Source organism: Cheilinus undulatus, linkage group 1, assembly GCF_018320785.1.
Source record: "Cheilinus undulatus linkage group 1, ASM1832078v1, whole genome shotgun sequence".
NCBI classification, from domain to species: domain Eukaryota; kingdom Metazoa; phylum Chordata; class Actinopteri; order Labriformes; family Labridae; genus Cheilinus; species Cheilinus undulatus.
Window position 1 is genome coordinate 14,735,133 of NC_054865.1, and position 26,537 is coordinate 14,761,669.

The 26,537-nt window shown below is 38.6% G+C and overlaps 1 protein-coding gene across 3 annotated transcripts; it reads right to left on the reverse strand.

Moving 5' to 3' along the window:
* LOC121509827 (aminopeptidase Ey-like) lies at window positions 1-26,004 on the reverse strand. Of its 3 annotated transcripts, XM_041787513.1 has the most exons (22): window positions 25,987-26,001; window positions 25,798-25,907; window positions 19,965-20,669; window positions 15,261-15,403; window positions 14,124-14,260; window positions 12,729-12,855; window positions 10,691-10,845; window positions 10,489-10,602; window positions 9,519-9,662; window positions 9,186-9,251; window positions 8,988-9,053; window positions 5,477-5,649; window positions 5,298-5,374; window positions 5,080-5,213; window positions 4,934-4,989; window positions 4,716-4,863; window positions 4,483-4,574; window positions 2,728-2,838; window positions 1,583-1,750; window positions 1,364-1,504; window positions 906-987; window positions 1-286 (listed from the first exon to the last, which is right to left on the reverse strand). In XM_041787513.1, exons 3-22 carry the CDS (start codon window positions 20,558-20,560, stop codon window positions 128-130), a joined length of 2,889 nt encoding a protein of 962 aa, XP_041643447.1. In that variant the 5' UTR covers window positions 20,561-20,669; window positions 25,798-25,907; window positions 25,987-26,001; the 3' UTR covers window positions 1-127. The 3 variants fall into 3 exon arrangements, with proteins under 3 accessions (XP_041643447.1, XP_041643437.1, XP_041643457.1); XM_041787503.1 differs by lacking the exon at window positions 25,798-25,907 and having other exon boundaries at window positions 25,987-26,004; XM_041787523.1 differs by lacking the exon at window positions 25,987-26,001 and having other exon boundaries at window positions 25,798-25,929.
* Window positions 26,005-26,537: the final 533 nt, after the last annotated feature.

Sequence of the window (26,537 nt, forward strand, 5' to 3'; positions counted from 1 at the left end):
TTATTCATAAAAAGTCTTAATCAAAACTTTACATGTTATAAAAGCTTTATTACATTCAGAAAATTTATAATAATAATAATAAATTTAGTCTCAGATGGAGTGAAGCATAAAACCTTGCAGTGCAGAGTTAAACTGGAGAAGATGTTTCACTGGTGAACCAGTCCAGCACTGGTTTCTTGTTCATTTCTACCCATTTTATGTTGGCCTTGGTCCTCTCCAGAGCCTGCTCAAGAGCCACAGAGGCCGAGCCAAAGTTACCCGCGTTGTCTTCTTTAAACTGCAGCAGCTGAAGAGGAAGAGGAGAGTTAATTCAGACTCTTTACGTCACTAGAAAGGAAAGCTATTTTCATACATCTACATAACAAATGACAATAACACAAAATGACAATAACCAATCCATGCTGTGAAAATGACTGTAAAGTCATTTTCAAGATGGGTGATGAAACAAAACATGAAATAGAGTCTGAGACAGTTCTAGCTGTTATATCAGTGCAACTTCTTAGTGAACACATTCACAGTATCAAGAAATGATAAGAACCAATAGGATTTTGTCATCCCTGCCCAGTCACCTGTTGTAAATGTTCCTGATGTGTTTTCACATCCCTAGAAATTTTAGAGGGTGCTTACTGGGGTCTAGATAACTTTTGTATTCAACATGTAATTCATCCTGAAAATGTTGAGAAACTTTCAGAAGTTTTCTGCTGGCGTGAAAAGGCTAGATGCAAATAAGCATTATCTTTACCATCAGACCTGGATTATGAGACTTTGAGACAGGTTAACCTGCTTGTATTCTACCTAATGTTCAATAACTTAACTACAATCATTGATTAATGAATATTAATCTAATCAAAAATTCAAGAACTGAAATTAACACTTGACTATTACATGTGTTAGAGGAAATATACCTGTTTGTACTCAAACTCAGAGGAGAATCGTCTGGTCACTCCATCAATTATTCTTCCAAAAGAAAATGATCCACCGCCATAACTGAGAAAAAGGAAAAACATGACAATTTCAGATCATTTTGGTTATACACTATCATATGGTGTTTTAACATTAATAAAGTGCTGCAGTGGATTTCATTCATTGTAAATGACATCTGAAGTCAGGTATGATCTTTAAAATAAGCAATGTTCTTCTTTCAAGAGTCATTATTAACTGTACTACATTTTAAGGATACCAATTAAATACAGAAGGATATATTTCAGTTTAGATTTAAGTTTTGAACAAACAACACCAGATCATCATAAATCTTGCAAAAATCCTTATTTACAACCACTGCAGTATGTTTAATCTTGATCCTGCATGTCTGAGTAGCTGTGTTTTAATGATATACCTCACATGAGTATCAGAGATAACTCACTCATTGTATAAAAGTTTCCAGTTGGCTCTGATAAAGTCCCATGCCAGAGGCTGGCCGATGGCATTTCCAGCAATGTAATTGATGGTGTAAGTGGCATCCTGCTTCCGGATCTTCTCCGGATCCAGACAATATTCCAGATATCTGAAACACACTCACAGTGAGGACACAAAACTCTGTGAGCAAACCTACAGTTTAGTGGACACAGTAACTGTTACTGACCTGTTGAGCAGCCAGGGCTGTTTGGTGCAGGACAGAGCGTACATGAGTTTATCAGCCTCTGAGGCGATGGTGGCCGCCTTGTACATGGACCAGGCAAAGTCCCACTCCTCCACTCCTCCAGCTGCGATCGCACTGCAGTAGACTGTGGACTTCAGGTTGGGACTAATGCTGCAAAAAGAGATAAAGATGAGTTAGAGTTGGAGATAACGATATCAGTGGATGTCAAGTGGGGTAATGGTTTAAATAGGTCTGAGGAGGTGGATGCAGTGATGGTACAAAACATACATGCAGTCTCAGTGACATCACTTTAAAAAGCTATCAGGTAGAAAACCCATCGACAGTCATCACATCAATGGAAATGCTTTTTCAACCCCATGTTCAATCAGTCTAGCAAACAGCAGCTCTAGACTGGAGGCAGGCCTAGAGACTCAACACAATCCCACCTGTCAGTCACCTTGGCCCCTAACTGTGCAAACTTATGCATAAGTCATGGGCTTAACAAAAGCTAGAAGATAAGTTTTAAAGATCTTTCACAGGAACAGTTGTTGTTCCTAATGAAAAATGAACATTTTTTTTCCATAGGGCTTTAAACATATGTATTTCTGCAGATAAAGTCAATTCTCAATGTGAAGTTGTGTAGAAAATTTTCAGGAGCAGGACCCCATCTAAACCAAGCCTCCTCCCATGGTACCATAAATTCTAATCTAACCCTCTCCTCATCTTTTGCCTTCCAAATGGCTTTTTTCCTCTGTCTTTCTTTCCTCCTCCTCTCCATCTGTCTGTAGGACACTAAGAAGGTTCGTCATGCCTGGGAGGTTCGGCAGACCGCCTAACAAGCTTTCCCAAATAAATGACAACAGGACATTAAACACCGCCTTATTCAGAACAATTCTTCCAAAATAACCGATAAATAATAGTCAGGTTGTATTCCATTGATGGTGAAGTCACTGTCGGTAAAATGGGTGTAATGGTTGACAAAAGGGATTCATTCCTCTGCTTTTGCAGGCAGCCTCAAGTTGACATTCAAGGAACCACAATGTTTAATACATGTTTTTATTTTCATATGTAAGTGTTAGCACTAAAATGTTTGGCATACTAACTGCAGGAATGAGATTTTGCAGAGAATAAAAGCAGAGTGAACATACTTGTTGGTTCCTGGGTTTTCCATCCACTCTTTGAACCATCCGGTGGTCAGCTCCTTACAGCCGCTCACTCCTGTGCTGCAGGCCATGGAGATCGCATTCACCTGGTTATACCTGCAAGGAGACAGGTACAGCTGTATGAGATGATGCATCAGAGAAATTTACAAGAAGAGTCAAACCAAGGTCCTTGAATCCAGGGGTCCTTACATGTGTCCTTCTTCCCACTCTTTTTCAACCAAATTAAAAAAAAACTGTTCTTTTCCTCTTTTAATAAAATATCCTACTTCCATAATTTTTTTCAAGTAACAAATTGGCAGTTAAAGCACTGATGATGCAGTAATATGTTCATTAGGAGTTTCTGGTCATTATAGGCTATAAAATAATGACAAATTTTACAGTTTCATTCTTACAGTGTGTGGTGTGCAAAATTCAAAATCTTGCATGGCAAAATTTGACTTCAGAGGAAACAAGCTAAATGTGGCTAGCTGTTAGCTACCTGCTACACCCATTGCCGGGGCAATGTTGATCTGCTGGAAAAATACTGTGTTCGCATTTTCCACAAATTTTTTTTTCTCAATAGCCCCTTGAGATGAACCATTATTTGGATTATTATACACTATTATGACTCAGTTATTATTGAGTCATAATAGCAAACTGACAAGGGCCAAAGTCAACTCATAACAGGTCAAGAATGATCTGTTTCTGACATTTTGATACTGAGTAAATATGTATTAATAATACGTGAACAGTGACAACCTGACACTGGAACCTGCCTGCCCACCTGCTGTTGAAACAATAGCTCATACATCATTTCTGTGGTTCTCTTATCTTGGCTTGGAACTAGCTAAAAGGCAATGTTAGCCTCTTAAAGCTATTTTCCTCCTCATTTTGCTATAAACAAGCTTATGTATACTGTTGGCTAATAAATCCTATGTGAATCTGGTTGAACAACAACAACGAGTGTCTTTGATATGGTTCAATTTTATGTGGCTCAAACGTTAGTTTAGCCATGCCTAAGACATTTTATTTTATTTTTTTTAAACAGACAAGGAAGTTTTCTGAATCTGAATACAATCCAAGATGACAAGTTATGGGGGATTCATGATGTGTTTCTGGACAAGCCAGCTCCAAGACTTGGCTCCCTATATGAGTGATGGGAGCCAGCTCCTGTTTGAGAGACGGGTCCCTTCCCCCCTCTTTTTTTGGGGGGCTATTTTAACGATACAAAAAAGGAAAATCAGCAACAAATGAAGAGCTGTTTAGGAACCTAAAGACCAGCTGAGCCTGTTCGAGGCCAAACTTAAGAAAAATCGACAGCGATCAGGTAGCCGTAATTTTGCAGATGTGAAAGCTTGCACTGACCATCTATAGTGTCGAAAAAAAATATTTGCTCGATTTGCACGAAAAAATCGACTCTGGTGTGTAAGGACCTTGAGAGAGGCTAGACAGACTCAAATAAAGCCATGCTCTACGCAGGTCAATCCAGTTGACAAGGCAGTCTTTAATGTGTGCCCGTACGGAAAGCGCCTATTTAACCAAGCTACTCCAGATGAAGGTATCCCAGTCCACTTACATATGTAGTCTGAGCTATCAGAAATCAAACCATTTCAGCACTGAGATGCATCTGCCAAAAACCTCAAGTATTACAACTTGGCATCTAAATGCCCAAATCAGATATATACCCTTCTTAATGCATTGCATGAACACGGTAATGCAATGAAATTTCCCTTGTAAAAACAGAAGTCTTTAAAAACTTACTGGTCGGTGTGTTTTTCTGGGATATCTTTCCAGTCGTCAGTCAGATTTTTGAAGTGATTAAACAGAGGAGTGACTTGTTTCTTGATGTAAGCCTGAGGGATGAAGATGAATATGTTTCATGTTCATATTTATCTGTCACTAATAGAAGATGGTTTAACAAAATGTGTTTCCTCCATTTAACAGGCTCAACTGAATCCAAGAAGTATAACAAATCTGGACGTCTAATAACAAACCTGCATGGGTCCGTACACATCACTGCGGTCAAACATGAGGTAGAAGTAGTTCAGACTGCGACTGGCTGTCTCCCATGGCATGTATTCAACTTCTTTACCTAGGAACTTGGTGGTTCCTAGAGCCAGGGTTGTGCTCACTATCTTTGCCCTGTAACAAAATGTGTGTTAAAAAACTGTTTGACACCCGACAGCTGTGCTTTGTTCAAACATGGCCTCACCTTGCAAGGTTAAAAGCATCATCAATTATCTGAGCTCGGTTGATCACTGGGATATCCTAAAATGTGATGATATGTTGAGTTTAAGGGCTGAGAAGGTAATTTAGACACACTACACTAATGATGCAGCATCACTGTGGATGTTTTACCTCATGTTTGGTGTTGAGCTTGGCGAGGAGACGCTCCCAGTTTTCAGAGTCGTAGTTGACTCTGTAGAAACCCTTCATGTTGATGTTGGCCACCAACCAGTCATCTGGACCGAGAGTCATTTCTGTGTTTGTATCTGTTTGGATGGAAATAAAACATCTTTTATATTGCAACAGTCATCTTTGGCAGTGCTTTGAACATGCACCTGGAACAAACCTACCTTCTTTCTGAAGAAGCCAGAACTGCTGTTCCTCTCCACCAGTTTTAATCCATGTAAGAGGGACAAACCATTCATAGCTGCAGAGAAAAATACATCCAGCATCTACCAGCACTTCACAACAGGATTTAAACCTACAATATATTCATCAAATTCACATGAAATATTGGGATTGTTCCTACTTATATGGAGAAGGTTTATCCACTGGACTGTCTGGGTCCAACAGGAAGTGCTTCTGGCTGATTTTTCCAGCCTTGGTGTCAATGGTGACAACTGGGAATCCCATCTGCAGGATCCAGCGGTTCATGATCTCCTCTAAAGAGTGAGGCAGCTTTATGCCAGCTCCATCCACAGCCTGGGAACACAGGAATAAATGCAAAAGAGTTAATGTATGACATTCATTGGCCTCTCAAAGACATAGTTTACTGATTCACAAAAAAAAGGAGAAAAATAGCAGTGATCAAAATGCTATGTAAACTTTTAAATTGATAAAACACTTGATCAGCATCTCAAGTTTCTGCCAATAGATATTCAGCTGATCTCAAAACCAACCCATTCTTGCTGATGGAATTTTAATTGTTTTAAAATGATTAGCAGATAGATCAATACTGGAAGTGTTTAAGAGAAACCAATTTAACCAGGAGTGGGACTGGATCAAAAATGTAATTTTGTTAACCTTTCTTATATATATGGTTCATGTGTTTATCATGTTAAAAATTAACCAAATACAGAGTTAGTTCAGGGTTAAAATGGGCTAAGCATTTTTATATTCAGTATATTCTGGGTTCATGCTACACCCTTGGGAATGAAACAGACTATGCCAGCGGTTTTCAAAGTGTGGGGGGGGTGAGCCTCCCCTAGGAGAACATGATTTATTCCGTGGACCCCTACCCCCATAAAAAGATAGGATAAAAAAATGCAAAACTATAATTTCAAACATTTGTCATATCTGTAAACATTTTTATTTTTAACATTTTGATATTGTTGATACTTTGGTTTGCATGTTTCTATAAAACTCCATCTTACCCTGACAATCAGGTATTTGGTTTCAGTAATTAACTTATTGCCAATACCACCTGATTTTTATGCTCTGTAGTCTAATCTAGAAGGAACCATGAGTTTGCATGACAGCAGATCATCCTTCACCTTCAGTCCTACCTGGTACTCACTTTTGGTCATTGTTGGTGCCAAAAATCTGCATCTGCAAAGGCTGTTTTAGTGTTTAAGGTGCTAAATGTCTGTTACCTTCAGTGACCAAAATTCCGCTTTACTTCTTATCAAGAAATTCCTGGCTTAGTGCTTTGACTCAATATGACCCTAGGGTTTACACAGCCTTATGCTGTCATTAGCTCATACATCTTTGCAAATCAAACAGCATCAATGTTGGGCGTCATGGGGACCACCTCAGGAAAATCCTAACTTTAATAGTCGACTCCTGTGTAGTCTTTGTAGTGACTATTAATCTGTCCATTTTGCCCAACACACAACAAAGTTAGAAAAAACAAATCACGTTTTCTGGTTTATGGGTCCGCGCCTCTCCTAAAGTCCTGTGGAGCCCCCCAGGGGAGGCCCACCTCACACTTTGAAAACCACTGGACTATGCTATTTCAGACCAGCCCCCTAGGTCAAATTATGGCCTCTGAAGGGCTGTTTATTGAAGTGAAAATCAAAAATACAACTTAAATAGTGAATATCAGACTTGTATCAGTCATCTAAATGCCAATGTTTAAACAGACGGCAGAAGTGGAATGTCTAAAAACAAGACTGTTGTACTCCAGTAAAGGTACATTTACTGTGGTTAAAATATACTTAAGTAAAAGTATAACCTTTTTAATCAAACGTTTACTGTGAGAACTGAGTAGCCATTGGGATTGAATGACGGGAAAATAATCTAATTGCTTTTTTTTTTTTTTTTTTTTTTTAGTTTTTGTTGTTTGTTTTTTTTTTTTAAATATTCAATTCACAATTTGACGTGCAATTATTTTTAGTATAATATAAATATAAACTGGTCTTTCCTGTATGACAGGCCTATGCAATATGTTAGGATGACATGATATGATACATGAATCAGCATGAATTACATATCTTTATTAATCTGCTTTGATCACATCAGTAAATCTACTCATTTGTTTAACTTACAGCCTTGTTGCAATCATCATGAAAACCAGGGCTGAATATTCTTAAAAAATATGTCTAACTATTATTATTTTGACTCATATGGCAGTTGCAGTGTGAACTGCTGTATAGAAGGGTATGAGCAGTTTTTAATAATTCTCATTTTAAATAAGAAAAACATTTAAAATAAAAAAGTAAAAATTTCTGCAAACTATTCTAGAAAAAGGAGGTTCAATGTTTGCATGAATTGTAGAGCAGAACATCTCTGCTGCAAAGAAAATGTATAAAAAAAATTTAAATCACATTTCAGGTCAAAGACGTATTGCAACTTCTGGGATTTGAAAATTGTGCAGGACTTATTGCAATTTAACATAAATTTCAATCTATTTCCCAGCTCTAGTAGCCACAGTGGAGTAGTACAGTACAATATGAACTTTCCTTATTGGGAATAACAATGTAAAAATATGGATCTCCACCTAGGTTGTTCAGATACCTCTCTAATAAGGTAAAATACAAAAGCTGTTTTTGGATGTGATGTGGAATCATTCTCTCCCTATGTGCTACTGTGTAGTCAACAGAGGTGGAAAAAGTACAAGAGTATGTTGTCAAGTAAAGGACGGTTACCCTGGTTACATCTTACTTAAGTAAAAATAAAATTACTGATTCCAAAATGTACTAAAAAAAAAGCAAATAAAACCTACTCAATTACAGTAATTTGAGTCAATATAATTAGTGATTTCCACCTTTGGGGATGTGTTAACAGCTAGATGCACAGCCTACAATCTTACTTTGTTCTCAATGTTGATTGATACTGGACCAAAGAGTAAATTTACCAACTCTATAATGGCTGATGACCTAAACCCACAAGATTTAATTCCGTCAGGGGAGGAGTAACAAAAAAATGTCAAATAGCGATGCGCTGTTCAGCTCTGCTGCTTATTCCTTGTTTTAAATTGAGGACTCTGTTCACTATAAAGCCACACTCCATATGGTATACTTCTATACCATATACCGTATACTTCTTCATTAACTGTAGTTTTGGTTTCATAAACAAATTTCACATAATGAGGGCGAAAAGCTGTTAAAAATGGTCTTCCTGGTTCATGCTGCAAGAAATCCCACAGAGCAAACAGCTGGCAATGAACTGGGCTACAATCTGTTTTCTACTCCACCTGGTGGAGCGGTGGGTATGGAGTTCAGCATTATGGGAGTGACATTGGACAACTGAACTTGTCTCCCATGGCAGAGAAGAGAGAGTTTGCTCTGTGTGCAAAATTGTCCCTTCAATCATAAACTACATAAGGGTTAGGGTCTCCAATGAAAAAGGGGTGGTAGACTTATAACACTGGATCTTTTGTGAAGAAGAGGTCAGGATGTTTTGCAAAAAGAAAAACAAAAAAAACCTTTGTGTTTCATCTGATTCCAGACTCTTTATGTGTTTTGACTCCTATATTTTCCCTCTGAGGTATATTTCCTCAGGTAACTGAAACTAAACCCAGATCTATCTTTGCACAAATTAAAGATTTGGAACAAATTGGCATTAGCGATACTGCAGTGTTAATTATGATGCTATCTTACCATTTGCAGGTGTTTCCAGAGATCTGTATAGACAGTGTTCCTATATTTGAACTCCTCCAAGTACGTCTGCAGACACAGAAAACAAGTATAAAAAGTCCAAAAGTCAGATTTGAGTTCATAAAATGTTGACAACACAAACAGAAGAAGAGAACTTTCAGCACACACAGAGATAGGTTTCTCATCAGTTTAATTACTCACATTAAGACCTTTGGAGAAGACCTCCTCAGTGATAAACTCTGAGAGCATCCTGAGGACTGCAGCTCCCTGTGATAGAGGAGGATATTAGCGCTGTTAGTGGGTGGCATATCAGATGGGATATAATTAGAGCAATCTGTTAATGAGGATCAGTGATTCATTAGTGGCCTAATTTAATTCTGTGGTTCCCAGAGTGAGTTTCATGAGTCCTTGATTGGGGTCACACGAGGACAAGAGAACAGTTTAATTTACTCTTTTTAGTTTAGAGGGGGTCAATATCTCATCTAATGAGGCTTGAAGAGAACAATAGATGTTTTGTTCAGGATTACACTGCACCTTGCTGTATGTGATGGAGTCGAACAGCTGACTGATGTCCTCTGGTTTCTGGATGTCCTCCTCTTTGGATGAGAGAGGATGGGAGGAGGCCAACGCATCGACACCCATCACACCAATGATCTCATTCAGCACGATCAGATCTTTCTGAAAATACACAGACAAGTGAAGATGGAACATAAGAGCAAAAAAATACAATTGAAGTAGAAAAATAAAGATGTTTAGATCAAAACTATGATGCCTCCAGGGGCTATTATCAATTAAAACTATTGAAACAATGAACAGCAGAGAGTAAAAAAGCATTTCTGGTACCAGGAATAAAATAAAAAGGAATCTTTATTAGAAAAAAACACAAAAAACTGTTTTACTAACAGCACTGCAAAACTACAATATTGAAATCATAGCAAAAATATTTGTTAAATTCCTTGTCAAATTTGTCATATCAAAATTAATATGATTCACATTTACTTGATAAGTCCAGAGAGTTTTCATGGGCATAAAACCCCCAATAAAACTTTTTTTTTTTTTAATTTTAGTAAATAACATTTTATCCCACATTTGTGGCCGTCTAAATTAAGAAAAAAATTAAGCAAACTCTTAAAACTCTACTGAGCAAAAGTTGAAAAGATGAAGGGGAAGGTGAAAAAATGAAAGGCCAAACACTCTAAAAGTAAATACTCCAAATGTCAAAAAAGGCTCATATTAAAAAAAAATAAGTAAGGACTTCTCAAAATAACAATCAAGACAAACTTCCTCTGGGTTTGTTGTTCTCAGCTCTGTGCTTACAGCCCCCAGGCCCCAGGTGAGGCATGTCCAAAAGAGCTCTTGTTTTGGTCTGAAAGTGCGTAGTAAGCCTTAAAAAGCTTGTGGAAAACTCAGAACCATTACAGTCTTGGTCTGAAGTTGTTTCACATCCTAGCAACTTAAAAAAGGTTCATTCAGTTGGTTAGTGCTTAAATCAGGCAGAGCTCACCATGTTCCACTTTGGTTCAGCAAAGTTGGCCCCAAGATAAGAGACGTAGGTGGCAAACCCTTCATTGAGCCACAGGTCGTTCCACCACCTCGTTGTCACCAAGTTTCCAAACCACTAAAAAATAAAGCTGCATTTTATGAACAGGTTTATGAAAATAAAGTGAAGTGAGTTTGAATTAAGAGCAGCTTTGAATATCTGATACCATGTGAGCGAGCTCATGTGAGATGACTGTTGCCACCCACTCCTTGTCTCCATTGGACGAAACGTTGGAGTTGTATAAGAGGGCGGTCTCTCTGTATGTGATCAGGCCCCAGTTCTCCATGGCTCCAGCACTGAAGTCAGGAAGAGCAATCTGGTCTAAAAAACACAAAACAATGACAGGATGAATTTAGACTGATGGCTACACTATTTACTGCTTTTAACTATTCTTTTCTGTCATCAATACTCTATCTCTGTGGCAGCCAATAACAGTCTAATTGGTGTGATAACTTAAAAATGATTTAAATATTTTTTATAGTCCTTTTACAGAGCATGACACAATAACATTGGCTGTTTTCTCTCAGGGCAACATGACTACAGGAAAAGAAAGCTGCACATATAACCTTTGTTTTGTTTTGATTCTTAGAGAGATGCTTTAAAGAAAAGGCAAATGTTAAAAGCAGATGACAAAACAGACAAAAACATAGATGATGGGGTGGGATGGTACATTGAGTAGGACAGATAAATACTTTATTAAGGGAAATTCTTGTTCTTTTGGGGTTGCATGTATGCCATAGAGCAAAATTAACCTCTGATGAGGAACATTTCTGCTTGATTTCTGTGCCCCTGTGGACAAAGCAGCACTCCTAATTCTTTGCTGATTTTGCACTGTAGAGGTCTTTGCACAATAAGTCTGCTATTTTTTACTTCTAAAAAATTGACTCAGTGTGCAAGGGCCTTTAATGTGTGTTTAATTTGTGTGTGTGTGTGTGTGTTTCCTTAAAAAAGAAATCCTGCTTTCTGACTGAATGACTGACTGAGTGACGCTACTTGCAGACTTACTTTCGATACTTGTTGTGAGTAGTTGCACACAATAGCTGCAAGTGGAGTGATTAGCTTGGACTTAGCCGGAGTGGCACTTTTGTCAAAACTGGACATTTCTTTATTACAACAAGAACAGACAGTAACACTGAAAGCTTTCCATAACAGAAAAAGTGTTTTCACTCTTTCCTAGTCTGATTCGGCATGGCTCTGCAATCGTTACAGTGGGGTTTTCCAGTGTAGGCTATTTGATGGCTGCTGCCGCAGTAGCCGTTAGCTCAATTGTAGCTATAGGAAAGCTTAATCAGAACTGGATCACATTTCTTTTTAAAACCAGAGCAGAGAGCCACACCAAAGCTTGTCTTGACAGAGATGATGTTTTTGCATGCCCCCTGAGTGGCCTTGGCATCAATTTTAGATGAAGCTCTGCCATGAACAATCTAAGGCAGCAGAAGAGTAGCTCATGTGACTATGCAAGTTGTTCTGATTGGCCTGTCATGAATGTGACGGACAGAACGGTCCTCCAATCACCTTCTGAGGTTTTCTGAAAAGTCCTTCCCTTCCCTTCCCAAACGCTTTCTATGAGAGCTTTTCTGAAATGAATAAATTATATTCATGCAATGGATATATGAGTTGATCTGGCGTGTCAGGTTTGCGGTTTCCTGCAGACAGGGATTTCTGTGTTCAGTTTTAAGGGTCCTTTGGTTCTCAATCCACAGCAAACCCATCAAACTGAAAGAACACACAGTCCAGTCAGGCATTTCAACAGGCATTTCCCAGATTGGGGTCAGTTGTTTTTTTTTCTTAAATTTCTTTAAATTCCTTTGCCTGTCAACTTTGGCATACATAATTGGTTGTATCCGTCTTTTGCCAACCTACTTGCAATCAATCACAGGCCCTCTCTATCACAGGTTTTGGAGGAGAGGTAAGGTGAGAGACCAGAGCTAGAGGAGAGAATTAGATCTGGATCTTTAATGATGGCAAAGGGTTTGAATGTTGCAGAAGTCTTGGAATAAATAATGAGAATCAGTGATGTTTGTACATAATGTATTTGTAGATTCATTGTAAATTCTAAATCCAAATGTATGTCTTGCATGTTTTTACAGTGTTAAAATAAACAGATTATCAGTTATTTAAAAAAACAAGACTTATACTCAAAGTAATGTTGTTTATCTCAGTGGTGTACTGTCTATGTGTACAGGTACATAGGTGTGTCCCACCTGATTTGCTGAGAGGATAGGTGGAGTTGTAATAATCCTCAAAGAAAGCCAGGATGGGTCCAGTCTTCTCCAGAGCATAGTCTCCTTGACCCTCCTGGATTGCCTTCTTACGGGCCCAGATCCTGATCTGAACACAAACATATTTTTGTAAGGGAAAAAAAGGGCGGAACTGAGCTTTAAATCCAGCAGAGGGCGACACAGACACACAAAGAGCAAAAGGGAAGCACAGAGTAGCAGCAAATGAGCTGTTAATGTTTTACTCTGAGGACAGAAAACATGAAAAAAATTCAATTATATAAGATTATATAACCTTGTTTAGTTGTTATTTCATAAGGGAGCTTTGGTGGTTTTGAATTGTGAGTGTTAATGTTGGACTAAAGTGCTGGCTCTGTCGGTTTGAACATTATGTAAGCTGTAGAGAAATGAGCATGTATTTCATTGTGATGAGAGGCTGCAACAGCCACAGATAGTAAAAAAAACAATGGACATCATAACCATTTCCCAAAGTGAAGCCAAAATGTTTGGAGCTCCAACTACTGAAGAGCTGCAGTGATTCTCATATCTCCTCCTCCATGTTAACAGTTGGGACACTGGTATAAATCTGTCAAACTACAAAGTTAACAGAAATGCCATTTTGTGATGTTTTCCTTAAAAATGAAGTACAAGTTCCTCTTGGTTTGTTGTTCTCAGCTCTTTCTTCACACTAATGGAACAGACCTGCCTAATACAGTGTATGTAGAGGCATAGTGATGGGTTGTTTTTATCACAAGAGCACAATTCAAGTAACCTTGCAAAGCAGATGGATTTGCCCATTTCCGTGTTTCTCACTGGTGAATCCATGCAACAAAGCTCCCGTCTGAACCGTTTGGGCCCAGTTAGAAGTGACAGTAACTGCTTAGGTTTTCTCTGTTCAAAATGTCTGCTTACGCTCAAATCTTTGGTTTCTTGCTCAAATTTCCTATGCTCGTGCTCAAACCACTTACCTCTCATTTAGGGTGCTTTTGAGCATGCAGAGAAAGTTTTGTACGTATGTTTCAGAGAAAAATCAGAGTGGTAGTTCCACAAGCAGAAGCACTCTGAACAGTTTGAGCACAAGTGCTGGACATTTGAGCATGCAACTAAACTTTTACAAGCAGACCTTTAAAACACAGAGAAAATCTAAGCACAGGGAGGCAGTTTAAGTGCAAAAGCTGTTTCTAATGGAAAGTTAAAAAAAAAAAATCTGAGTCAAAATCAATTAGTCATGCTCTCGAATTTAAAATACACTCTTGAGTTCACTTTTAAACACACAACAAATTAGCGAAATAAAGAATGCTCACATGTTAAAGTCACATATTTTCACATACAACACCTATCTTTACCTGAACTTGACTGAATAATGTAAAGTATAAATACCAGAACATCTGCTTCTGTTTTCCCAATGAACCCAAAATCACACACAACGAAAGCCAGCAGGTAGGTGGACATGATCTCTGTGGGTTCAAAGCTGGTCTGGACTACATCCATGCCATCCAACGTGACATTTACAGGCGCTGTGATGAGAAAAAAAAGGAAGAAGTTAAGTCAAATTTTATTTCACCATACAGGGCAACACAGTTTGCTTCATATTTAATCAATGTGACAATCTTTCTTTGCATAGAACCCATTTATAAAAAAAACAAAAGATATCTAAAGATCGGGTCTAAACAATACCCTTATTTAAAGGTCCCAACATGAATCCAGTATAATCTCAGCATTAAGCAACATTTAGTAAAAATGTTTGATAATAGAATAACCATTCTAATGTAATGGAGCGGACTGGTAAGAGTATTTAAAGCAGTTGAAACCAGGCAGCTCTTAAATTCACTTTAGCAATTATAAAAAATATAACAGCTGTAGGACTGAGGCTTTAACACAGCTGGGAGTTGTTTATTTGCAGCTGTAATATTTCACAACCATTTGCTGATCATTAAGAACAAGTCTGGCAACTGCATGAATAAAAGTTGGATTACTACCTAAAGATTTCATTTAAAAAGGGGGTAAATAATGATTTCTGCTGATAACTACAGCTAGTAAAATTAGTTTTATTTCAAAATAAAATATCTACTTTATTGTCTTTCTGGTCTCCACAAAAATATTGAGTTTCCAGGAAACTCTATTTATGTGAAGTTTGCATGTGAAATGCTGTGTTGTTTTATGATATTTGGCAACCCATTTTGGATTATCTTCCTAGTGATCTGGTTTGCATCATATTGCAAAAACAACACCCACATTTTGTCTTCACAAGTAAGCCACAGCCATATTCTCCCCGTTGGTATGTAATCAATATAAATGAGACTGTATCTAAAGTGTTACTTTCCTAAATATTTGTGTATGTGTTTATATGTGTGAATATTATTTTGACCCTTATATGTATGCTTTTTTTCAATCCTTTGTTATTTGGCAAGATCTGTGCTGACTTGTTCTGTGTTTGTTTTATGAAAAAATAACAAAAAACATTCTTAATAAAAAAAAAAAAGAAATGCTGTGTTGAGCCCTGAAACAAAGACTTGCCGTGGTCCATGCCGTTGGACAGAGCCACAGTCCCGTGCGGGTGCAGCAGAGTCATGTGGAAGACAGCTTTCATGGCGGGCTCATCGAAGCAGGGGAAGGCCTTCCTGGCATCCGTCGGCTGCATTTGAGTTGTAGCCACAACTCTGACAAAAGCATACAAAGTAGTTATTTAAAGTTATCTTCTGTAGCTTCATCTGCACATGCTATTTCTTCCTTGTATCACCATGTGAAAGGTCTGGTTTTGTCAGTGAAGCTGCAGGTCTCTGATCTGCTGGAGCTGAACCAGCAAATGTTCTATTTTGGCTTTTAACTCAGTGAAATATTTCTATAGCTCTATATCAGCTGGTCCAGTTTGACTGAGTACAGTGTGGTATGGTTCGGTACACTAAACCCCCCAATAGTGTGTGTTTTTTGAACACCCGTACCCTCACTCTGTGGGTGGCCTGCAGAGGGTGGTCATGTGATGTCACAATGCGGTTATCTGCAATTCCAGCCGCTGAGTTTAAGTTAGTTCACTCAGGTGATCTTTTAAGACAAGGAAATGTGCCATATCAAAATGCAGAGAAAGCTACTAACCATGCCCTTATCATAAGCAGTCTAATCATCCCCAGTCTATCACAGATTCAGAATGCTGACACACAGGAGTTTTACCTCACTGGAAACCGCTATCTTTCATGTCTCAAGGTCCAATTCACAAAGATTATTGTGCTGATGGTTTCCACTGCACAAACAGGCTAATAAAGTTTAGCAAATGAGTAATATGTCACCTTGTTATGTGTCCTATCTAGGGAAAGAGTAGCTTTGTTCACAGGTGTATAATGTTACAGTGATAGTGTCTGAGGGAATGTCCAGCATGCTGAGGCCTTTGCCTTGTCTTACTCTGTGATCTCTGTGCCATCTCACGTATCATGCTCTCATAAGACTGAAAGAGATTTGCTATTAATGCTGTTTGCTTGTTTGTGGATTGCTTTATTAATTTAAAATGACACTCTGCCACTTTTCAAGTACTATATACTATGTGTTGCAATACAAAGCTTTAGTGAGCAGGAATAATATTTTCCTGCTCTCATCATGACTAGACATGACGAGCATGCCTTATATGAATACAGAAGACAAAAAAAAGGAAGTTAATATTTGTGAATTTTTGACTGTTTAAATCAAGAATGTTTTTTTTTTCCTTGTGATGTTGTTGACAGGAACGAGAGCATTATCTACATGCATAAATAAATGAGTTGCACAAAAATACATTTGATCATTATTTTAACTTCATGAATTTATTTCTATTTTATATTTACCTGTTCTGTAAAAACACCTGCAGTACAATATATACTTAATAGCACTGAATTTCATGCCTTTACTGACTGATGGTGATGACGCTGTCCAGCTGGAGAAAAGCAGCATGTTTAGATGTACAACAGGAATAACATTATTGTCTGTGGACAGCCTGACAGAGAGTTGTGTACATACGTTTTTCTGTTTAAGACTCTGTCAAATGAGCTGTCTAGTTGAGCGTGCTCACAAACAGAGAGATTTGTAAAAAGCTGGCCTTTTTATTGTCAAACACGCTCATCATACTACACCTAGATGTATTGGCAAGGACTCTTCCTGTTTTCAGTGTCTTGTTTGTATGAATGTCAGTTGTAAACAGTCAAGTTAACCGTAGCACCAGTGTTTGCCCGTTCGGTGCTTGAAAAAATGACACGTTGCTATGGCAAATTCTTTTTAATGATTCATAAAATGATTTGCAGACATCAATACTAACATGTCAAGTTTGCTTAACTTTCTTGTGGGATTAACAAGTGAGTAATGATGAGCTGTTCACCAACATTACAAAAAGAAAAAACCCCAATTTTCTTTCTCTTCTGTGGCCACAAAAAAGAGAAAATGAAAAAAAGAATGACCCTCGGAGCATCTGCACTGTTTGACTTTCTTTCTCTCATATGAACGTTGGCACATTGTGGCGTGCCAGCGGAAGATAAACACTCTGTGCCAGTACACGCGCATCCTTAGCTTATTGTGCCAATGAGATGGCATAGCGGACAGCATTACACCAAGGAATTATCCCCATTATGTTGGATTTTTTGGTGAAATGCAAATTTTAAAGCTCCTTTTTTGTTTTCATCGAATCAGCAGTGCAGCCGTTCAAATTACGCACTGATATAACGTGCAATGTTTGTGTGATTCTGTAGGGGAGAGTGGGGGGAGTTGTGCCAGTTTTTACTCAAAGTGACTTTAAAGTGAGGCCATGACAGTAATGCCTCCAACTTAAGTATGTACATATATTTCAGGATGTGGTGCATCCCCGGGAACAATAACTTTGGATCTGAAATAGACTGTTTAAGAAATATAGCTTTCAGAAAAAAAGTGGTCTCGTGGCACAACTTGCCCCGGGTGCGGGGTAAGTTGTGCCTTTGGGAAGAATACGTTGGGGAAATTGTGCCAGTCATTACTGAAGATTATTGAAGTAAAACAGAACATTTTAATCTCATAAACTGTAACACTATATAAAAGCAAGACAAATTCAATACAAAATTACTCTTTTAAGTTTCATTTAGATATCATCATCCTATTAAACTATTGGCCTAAGTAATATTTTCTAGTTTTTGGGAAACACAAAAACCTAAATACACATTATATGATATTTGTGAATCATTTCAGGCCAAAAGGCTTTGGCAAGAGATGCCTGTTGACATACATAGAATGCTGTCTGTCAATTATGTAACATATACGAATAAAGTGATTTAGGCCAATTTCTGAACATCTTATTGTGACTTAGGCCACTTAAAAACTGAATAAAACTGCTCTTTAATAACAGTGCAAACTCAAAACTGAAATCAGTGTTAGCTAAATTAAATAAATGGCAGGTAAATCAAACACTGATGAGGCATGCCTATCTCCTCACTTCTCCAACTGTTCTTGGCCCTTCTTTGTTGGGTTCTAGGTGTGTAGGTCTTGGTGTGTGGATTTGTTAGGGTGGGTGTGTCGGTGTATGTCTGGGTGTGTGGGACTGGGTGAGAAGGTGTGTGGCTTAGGGTCTAGGTCTGTTGGTCTTGGATTTGTGTCTCTGGGTGTGTGCGTCTGCATGTGTGGGTCTGGATTTGTGGGTATTTGGGTCTGGTTGTGTGGGTTTCAGGGTTTGTGGGTGTGCCACTGGCACAACTTAACCCAGGCCCTTTGGCAAAAATCACCCCAGTCCCACCATTTTGAAAAATTAGCATGATCCAGCAGTTTAGAGCTAACATCACGCTAACTGTATAGACTCATTGTGTAGCCTACTAAAGCACTAAAACATGTGTGAAACGTTTTCAAACTTGTCTGTAATTGTTCAGACACAACAATCAAAAAACCTTGACCATAGAAATTTTACTTTGAAAGGCAAAAACAGTTTTTTGAGCTAAAACGTGCTTATCTCTCATGCCATGTGTCTCCCTTTTATGCAGAATGAGTAAAATGGATGGCTCTTCAAAAATATGTGGTCACATGACCAATTTCTTCTATGGTTTTCTATAAACAAGGGGTGGCACAAAGCCCCCCACTCTCCCCTATGCCTCTGCTCAGTTTGTTGTCAGACTGTGAGCATGTTAAAGAACTGTAAGGGTTTTTACCCACGTTAGTGGTGTTATTAGGCTGCAGAGTTACAGATTGTGGGCCATAAATTAGGCTGTTCAATGACAGAAGAGTCTACACATTCAAAGGCAGATGTGCGGTCATTATGTGTCGTTCATCCCACAAATGGAAAAAGTGGTGAAAGAGTTTTAAAATTGAGATAGCAAAAGCACTCTAACGGATTAGTTTTAGAAGTAGGCGACATAGAAACATAACAAATTACTGTACTCGGTACGTAATGCAATAATCTAACAGGTTACTTTCAAAATTACACCACCCAACACTGTTCATGAATGAACAAAATGGCCCTTTTTATGTTAGCCACAGTACCTAGCTCCCGTTGGAAGTGCTAGTTTTCTTTCCTCCATCCTTTGTGGTTATTTAATCTACATTTAAAAAGCCAAACTGTTACCAAAAGAAGAGCCAAACAACTAGCTCAGCTGAGCTGAGCAAAATGATCTGGATTGGCTGGAGGTTGGTGAGACAGCCATCAGCTGAGGAAACATGGGTAAGATCAGACTTAAATTTGCTAAACCATGACAGAACTGTACTGAACCAAGCAGAACCACCAAGTGGAAATGGACCATACACAAGCACTGTGTGGCACCATTACCCAGGCTTTATGAAGGCTTTTTGAATCCATCCCTGCCGCCAGTTCTCTGTTTTTTCCTTTTTTGAATAAATTATGTTTTTAATTTTGCACTTTTAACACTCAACAAAGTCAGAAAAAGCTGAGAACATGGTCTTTTTGGTAGAGTTTCCCATGAGTGTGTGAATATTTTTCTTTTCTTTGCAAAAATTTGAAAGAGGAGGAAAGTTAAGATTTTGCTTTTTCCCGATGACAGTAAATCATGATGTCTGTTTTCATTCTTTGTCTGAAACAGTGTAAACAAGTTTTTGGTTGGAGCCTCGTTATTAACACATTTAAACAATCTTTTTTGACAGAAAAGCAAAAGATAAATATACAAGCAGAACTAGTTTTGCAAGCTATGGTCGGGTTTAAATGATATTAAAGTTCCCCACTTAAGTAACCATAAACACCTACCTTTGAAACCACTCAGAATTATCAGGAAAAAACAAATAAAATAAAATACATACTTTTTTACTCCATCTTCGAGGTATTCACTCCTATAGAATCCTCCCAGGTCATCAGCCAGCTCTCCTACAAACTCAGTGGAGAGTTCGTATGTGCTACCAGCCTTCAGCGGACTCATCAGCTGCACCACCAGGTACTGTGTAGGAACCTCCAGCCAGGTTTTTTTCAGAGCAGGCGCAGTGGCTCCGTCTAGGCCCGTCAGCACGGCGTGGTGTCCATCAAACATGGTGAGGTTCAGCTTGTTAGAGTGGATGAGGATGAGATCTGTTTCCTTTTCACATTTGAAGATGACTGTGGAGTTTCCGAGGAAGATGTAGAGGCCTTGTGCGTTGGGCTCCAGTCGAGGCCACAGGGTCACATTGTAGGAGATGGGGGCGAGGGAGTCTGGGAGTCTGTAGCGCTGCCAGGGCTCCTTGGGGGTGGAGGGCGTGGTGGGGAGCGTGGTGGGGGCTGAGGTTGGGTCAGGAGATGTAGCTTCATTCTTCGACTTCTCCTGAGCGTAGACCACAGACAGGGCTATGATGGTGGCCACAGCAGCGGCGCCGACCACCACACAGGTCACTGCCAACCCTTTGCTCAGGTAGATTCCTTTCCCCATGTCTCCACCAGAGAAGAAGAAGACAGGAGGAGGAGGATGCTTATTTATACCCTGGCTTTTTAAAATCCAACCCAGAGTTAATGGTTCATCTTCTGGGCGGAGGAAACAGCTGAAAGTCCAAAACAATGAGTGTAAAAAGTCCTTGAGATAAGAGAGGATCCTGCCTAATCTGTGAACTTTACACCTGCATGAAGGCTCTCTTCAGAGCTCTGTCCCTGATAGTACAGCACTGTTGATGATGTGGGAACACAGAAGAACTGACTGAAAATGCACATTTTATTTAACTATATACTCTCAGGCTATCCAATGGTGAAGAAGAAAGAGTTTTGACATCAAACTGGATAAGAAAAGCTTATAAAGCTGTGTAAACCTTTATTTAGCAGCAAATGTTGTACAATCTCTAATTTTACTTGGTTTGTCTAAAGCAGCTGTGGTTTGAAGCAACTAAGACGTTCCAGTGGTTTAAGCAAAAGCACATTTTGTGCATGGACGCCTTTCTGAACACTACAGACTTGTTCTGGGGCCTTATAACAATAGGATTTTGTTCCCAGAATACCACTGCAATAAAACATAAACATAAGTTTCTAAATGCTTTAATTGATCAACTCTTACCCAGTAACAGAGAGGAAAACAAAGGCATCAGTATTTAACTAGAAAGACTGTCAGCAAAAATGTAAAACCACAGGATTATTTTTACTATCATGTCTCAAGGCAAAACAGGAATTGAAATATTTAGTGAGTCACATGCTTAATGACAATGAGGTGTCACAACAGATTCAGATCCGTATCTACATGGGCTGCAGTAGAAGCTACATGGTAGTGTAAGTCCTCCAACACGGTCAAAACTGGGTACAGACCATGAACTGTATAAAACATGGACTTAGAATCAGTGCAGCCGTCCAGTGGTTATGGAGAGGTGCTGTTAAGTTTGCCATATTGGCAAGACTGACTCTGGCCTACACCATAGGTGGGTATTTCTAAAAAAAACTTCTGTTCCCAAGTCCTGTTTTTTTTTTTTTTTTTTTTTTTTAACTAATCCCATTAACCCATGTCACATTCCTAAAAACTTCTTTGAAGAGCACACCATGGCAACAGTAGTCTTTTCTTCATTGTGTGGGCAGAGCAGCTGACTCAGAGAGAGCTGGGATTTCCCTAACATTTTGTCGGTGTTCCTCTTTAATGACCATATCATTTAAAAGTTGTTACAACAGCTGGCGGGGGTTGTGTGGTCAGAGCGTTGGATAATACAGCAGTGACCGCCATATTCCATTCGGGCATCTCTGTTCATTAAAGTCCCTGTAAAGTGATTTAATTTTTTTTTTTTTAGGTTTGTTTTATGGTGGACCACTGTGTTATGAACCTTTAGGCCAAATTTCCATCAGTTTATAAAATTAAACTTCAAAATCCTGAAAAAAGAGGCAGTAAAATCTGCTCTAGGATGGTAGGGGTGTTGGTTATTTCTCACTTATGAGAAATCCCCTAAAAAGATAAAAAATGCTTCTGATCAGAGCCATAGACTGGAAATAGAATTGGACAAAGCATGTGACTTTTGAAGCCAATCAGCAGCGGCTATCATATTGAAATCCCTGTCTCAACTGAACTTTGGATTGACGTAACAGCAGACAAGAACTCGCCCACTGAGTTCGGCTTCCTGTCAGCTAAGCTATCACTAAAGCAAGCCTTCTGGTGGTAGCGTCTGTCTTTCAAGCTATCTGTCAATCAAATGAGACGCACCAATCAGTGCGCAGTGAGGTTTTTCCTAAATATAATCGAAGCGATTGGTACAAAAAAATACAGTAAAAGGACATGAAGACATTAGCTAATGGGTTTTTTTTTTAACCAATATGTAAACCAGTTTTTTTTTAGTGTTAAAAAAATGCCTTTTTAACATATGCTCAGATGGGACTTCTGCTGTTTCTGCAGCCAGCCTCAAATGGACACTCGCCATATTGCAATCTTTTTCACTTCTGCACTGGCCTCATTTTTCAGGACTGGAGGTTGCTGCTTGATCAGAGCGCAGTTGCCTGGCCAGAGCAGAGACAGAAGTTGGGGATTAAATTCACTGTTTTCTGGTACAAATCTGTTTTAATACTTTTAATGACCATGGTTGATGGATTTGGGATATTTACCTCACATTGAACAGAAATGTAGCTGGCATAACTTTCAATGGCATAAGCTAACAAGCATCAGGAGGGTTGGGGTCATTCCCCATCAAGACTTGCCAATAATTGTATTTTATTTTAGTTTTGTAAGTATTTAGTTTTATTTAGTTTGTGAGTTTTTTCTGATATCTTAGTTTCTATTTGGTTTCAGTTAACTAAAATCCATCCATCCATTTTCATCACCGCTTATCCTGTTGGGGGTCTCAAGTAGGTAACAGAAAGATTTATTTTTTTCATTTTAGTTTTACTTATTTAGTTAGTTTGAGGTAACTATAATAATCTTGGTCTCAAGCACCAACATGGAGATACTATTGTTGTGAGTGAGACACCACAACACTTCAGGAGATATCTGATCAAGGATAGCGGTTCACAGACACCTGCAGCCTGCATCAATTCCCATCCAGAGTTCCCTCTCTTACTGGATGCTGGTGTTTTAAAGACTTTCTGAATACAAATTGGAAAAACTGACTCCAGAAGAACTGATTGCAATTTTGTCATTCAGGTAAGTTTATGGCTGTCGATTTAGTTTTCTAATGGCTGACAGTTAGATAAGCTGCATTCGATATGATATGTTTCTGAAAACATGTCAGCTGTCGAAGTGGAAACTGAGCTGAAATGATTATTTTAATTCTAATTTATAGTTTCCTCTGATAAAGCCCACAGACCCAAACAGCTGAGCAGATATACTGAAGCGGAAGAGCACTTAGCTGGTAGCTAAAGCTCGCACTGCAAAATAGTGCCAAACACAGAGACTTTCTGAGTGGAAAATAAATGCTTCAGGAAATGTTTCAATAAAGTGTGCAATCAAACAGGATTTTTTTTGGCCTATTTTTGCTTAAAACTTTCAAAATTACACTGAGCTGCTGTACCAGTCCATAGTGCTATGTACATATATACCCCAAGCATATCATATTTAAAGGGGCAATGCACACTTAAATCCCTAGACACTGATGCCACTACTGCCTTAAAAAACTCAATTTAAAAAAAAAAAAACAGAAATGTCCCTTTAACATAGAGGGAAAACAGCAGTGTGTGCACGTGTAAGCATGTAAATGGTTCAATGTGGTGTTTAATAGAGACTCCTTGAGTTTTACACAAGTGGCAACATTGCTTGAAAAATGAAGCCACTGCAGAGGGGCAAAACACTGCTGTTCAGGCTGACAAACTTTCAAAAAATATCAGCAGAATTGAACACGTTAACAGTCTAATTCACAAACCAAATTTGGTCTGAATCGTTCATGTCTTCATCAGCGCTTACTGTAACAGGGATGAATGTTTCTATAACTCATCTATGTCGATTTTCACATGAATTACTCACTGGCTCCAGCTCATTCTATGTTTCTTAATTTATTTATTGAGACACTGGCAACATGATGACTACCATTAAGGCCTTTGGTAATCAAATGGGTGACTAAGACTTCACACTAAGACTTCCCCAGAAAAGCCTTTGCACAATGAGTGTTTTTCCTTGAAATTGCAGCTGTTAAAAAAAAGAAATACCACCTTATGATTGTATTAATCACTTGCACACTGATGGAAAAACTTTAATGAGTCATAAGTCTTTCATTTTTTGGAACAAATTTGATTTTTGCATCCAAAACAGATGACTGGGGCACTGAAACCTCATCTTAAATGCCATGATTTGCCAATGTGAATATCAGCCATGGCACATAACAGAAGACGGTCAAAACCTGTATTCACAGCCACAACAAATCTGAATCAAAAAGTTGCTCTCAGTCTCTACTTTGGCAAGGTGACATGACGCACAAGTCTGTGCCATATGAAGATACTATATCTGCCAGGATGGATGAGCCGATGTCTTTTATCAAGGAGAGAAAGAGCAACAGAATCACCTTCACTGCTTTCTACTCTTTGCCACATTCTACGATTTTTTGCTGTGAATACAAAAATTGAAAACTGCATCAGACTCGGTTTGCAAGGTTTGAATGCATGACTACTTTTTTTTTTAATCAGATCACAGACCGCAAAAATGCATCCAAAATAAATGGACTCAGTTCGCAAAGACATGAATTCTTTATTTACAGACTGTGGATCTGCGGTCAGCCACAAGTGGACAGTTAAGAAACCACAGATTTTTGTTTACACTAGAGGTTGCTTCCTGGTCCAGATGCATTAATGTAAGATTATCCATCTCAGCAGGGTGAAAAACACATTTAAAATTTAGGTCTCAGAGACATATCAGGTCAGATTCCCTGCAGCATTTACAGTCAATACACTCTACATCAGCCTACAAGTACAGCTAACACAAATTAAATCAGCTGTGCCTCATTAGTTCTTTTCCTCTGCGTCAACAGTATGATGGAGCATTTTTGGCTCATATGTGGCAGACATTTGTGCTGTGTTATTTTTTATTTCATCCCACTCCCCCTTACCCATTAAACACCTTACTTCAGCCTCAATTTTATGCCCAAACATGCCGAAATGCTCTGTACAGTGTTTTATACAACCTCCCTAATCCCTTCTCTTATGTCAATTCTTATTTGCCATTAGAGAAAGTGTGTCAAGATTTGCCCTCATTTGCACCCCTAGTTCCTGCTTTCTCTAGCCACATGATTTAACACTACCACAACACTTCAATATTCTGCGAGTTGGATTGTGAACACTAGAAAATGCATACAAATAAATGAGCTTGGGAATGGAATAACCCACTGGCAATACCAGGAAACCTTTAAAAAGTTTACTGTTACCAAAGGCTGTCTGCACAGCTTGACTATGTCTCAGTGAAGTTGGTGTTTTTAAGTAGTGAGGTCTTCCTTACCATTTTTGTAGGCCAACTCATTATCTTAATGGGATAATTCTTCCTCTTAAACTTCCTCATAGTCAAGTGTAACCCAGTATTTTGACATCTTTTAAGATCATAGATTTTATATCAAACAGGTATAAAGTGGACATGAAACACCGCAGCACTCTTTAAGAAGGCCTGTGAGTCTTCTGTCACTGGTCTGTTTCAGCTAAATGCCTGATAGGAACGTAAAAGTGTCTACTACATTAATAGCATCCATAAAAACAAACAGTAAACAAGAAATTTCCCATGGAACACTGAAGTCTTCTTACCTGTATTTAGTTTCAGTCCAGTGAAGTCAGAAGTCTTTTCACTTGTTTGTTGTTGACTCTGGTTTTAATCTGCCCTCTCTTCAGTGCCTCAGCTGCCTCTCTACCTGCACCTAGTAATTTGCCAGATCCCTCATATAAAAAGGAGGAAGAACTTGTGTTTTGTTTTGCTAAAAGGAAATAGTTTCTTACCAGGTCATCCAGCGTGTGTCACTTCCTTAGTGGATTCAGGTTTTGTGTGAAAAGAATGATGCATGATACAGGATATTGCACAATTTGCTGTGATGGTTTTGACAACTGGCATTTCATAAAACCAGATCTGGACTGTACTTTAAAGCTCAGTACAATGAGGCAGTTACATTGTTAAACTGACATTAGCCTCTGCAATAAAACACTAAGTACAACTGTAAAGATGTACAAATGCCAGATGGTGAAAGTGCAGTGGTGGGCCAGGAAGAAGGGCTGAGGTGGTTTCTCTGATAGTGATTCTCTGATTCTTAGAAATGTTAAAAGCAACGGATAGAAGTGAGCCATATTACCTTGACCTTAAACCTTTAGAATATATTAAGTTCATCTCTGAGTGACTATGAATATTTGTGCAGTTTGAAAAAATCCTTTGATGTGTCCTCAAGAGATCATGTTCACAAGCAAAAGATGAACATGAGGCCTACTTACCTTGACCTTGACCTCCAAAATTGTATCAGTTCAGCCTTGAGTCAGAGTGGAAATTTGTGTTGAGTCTG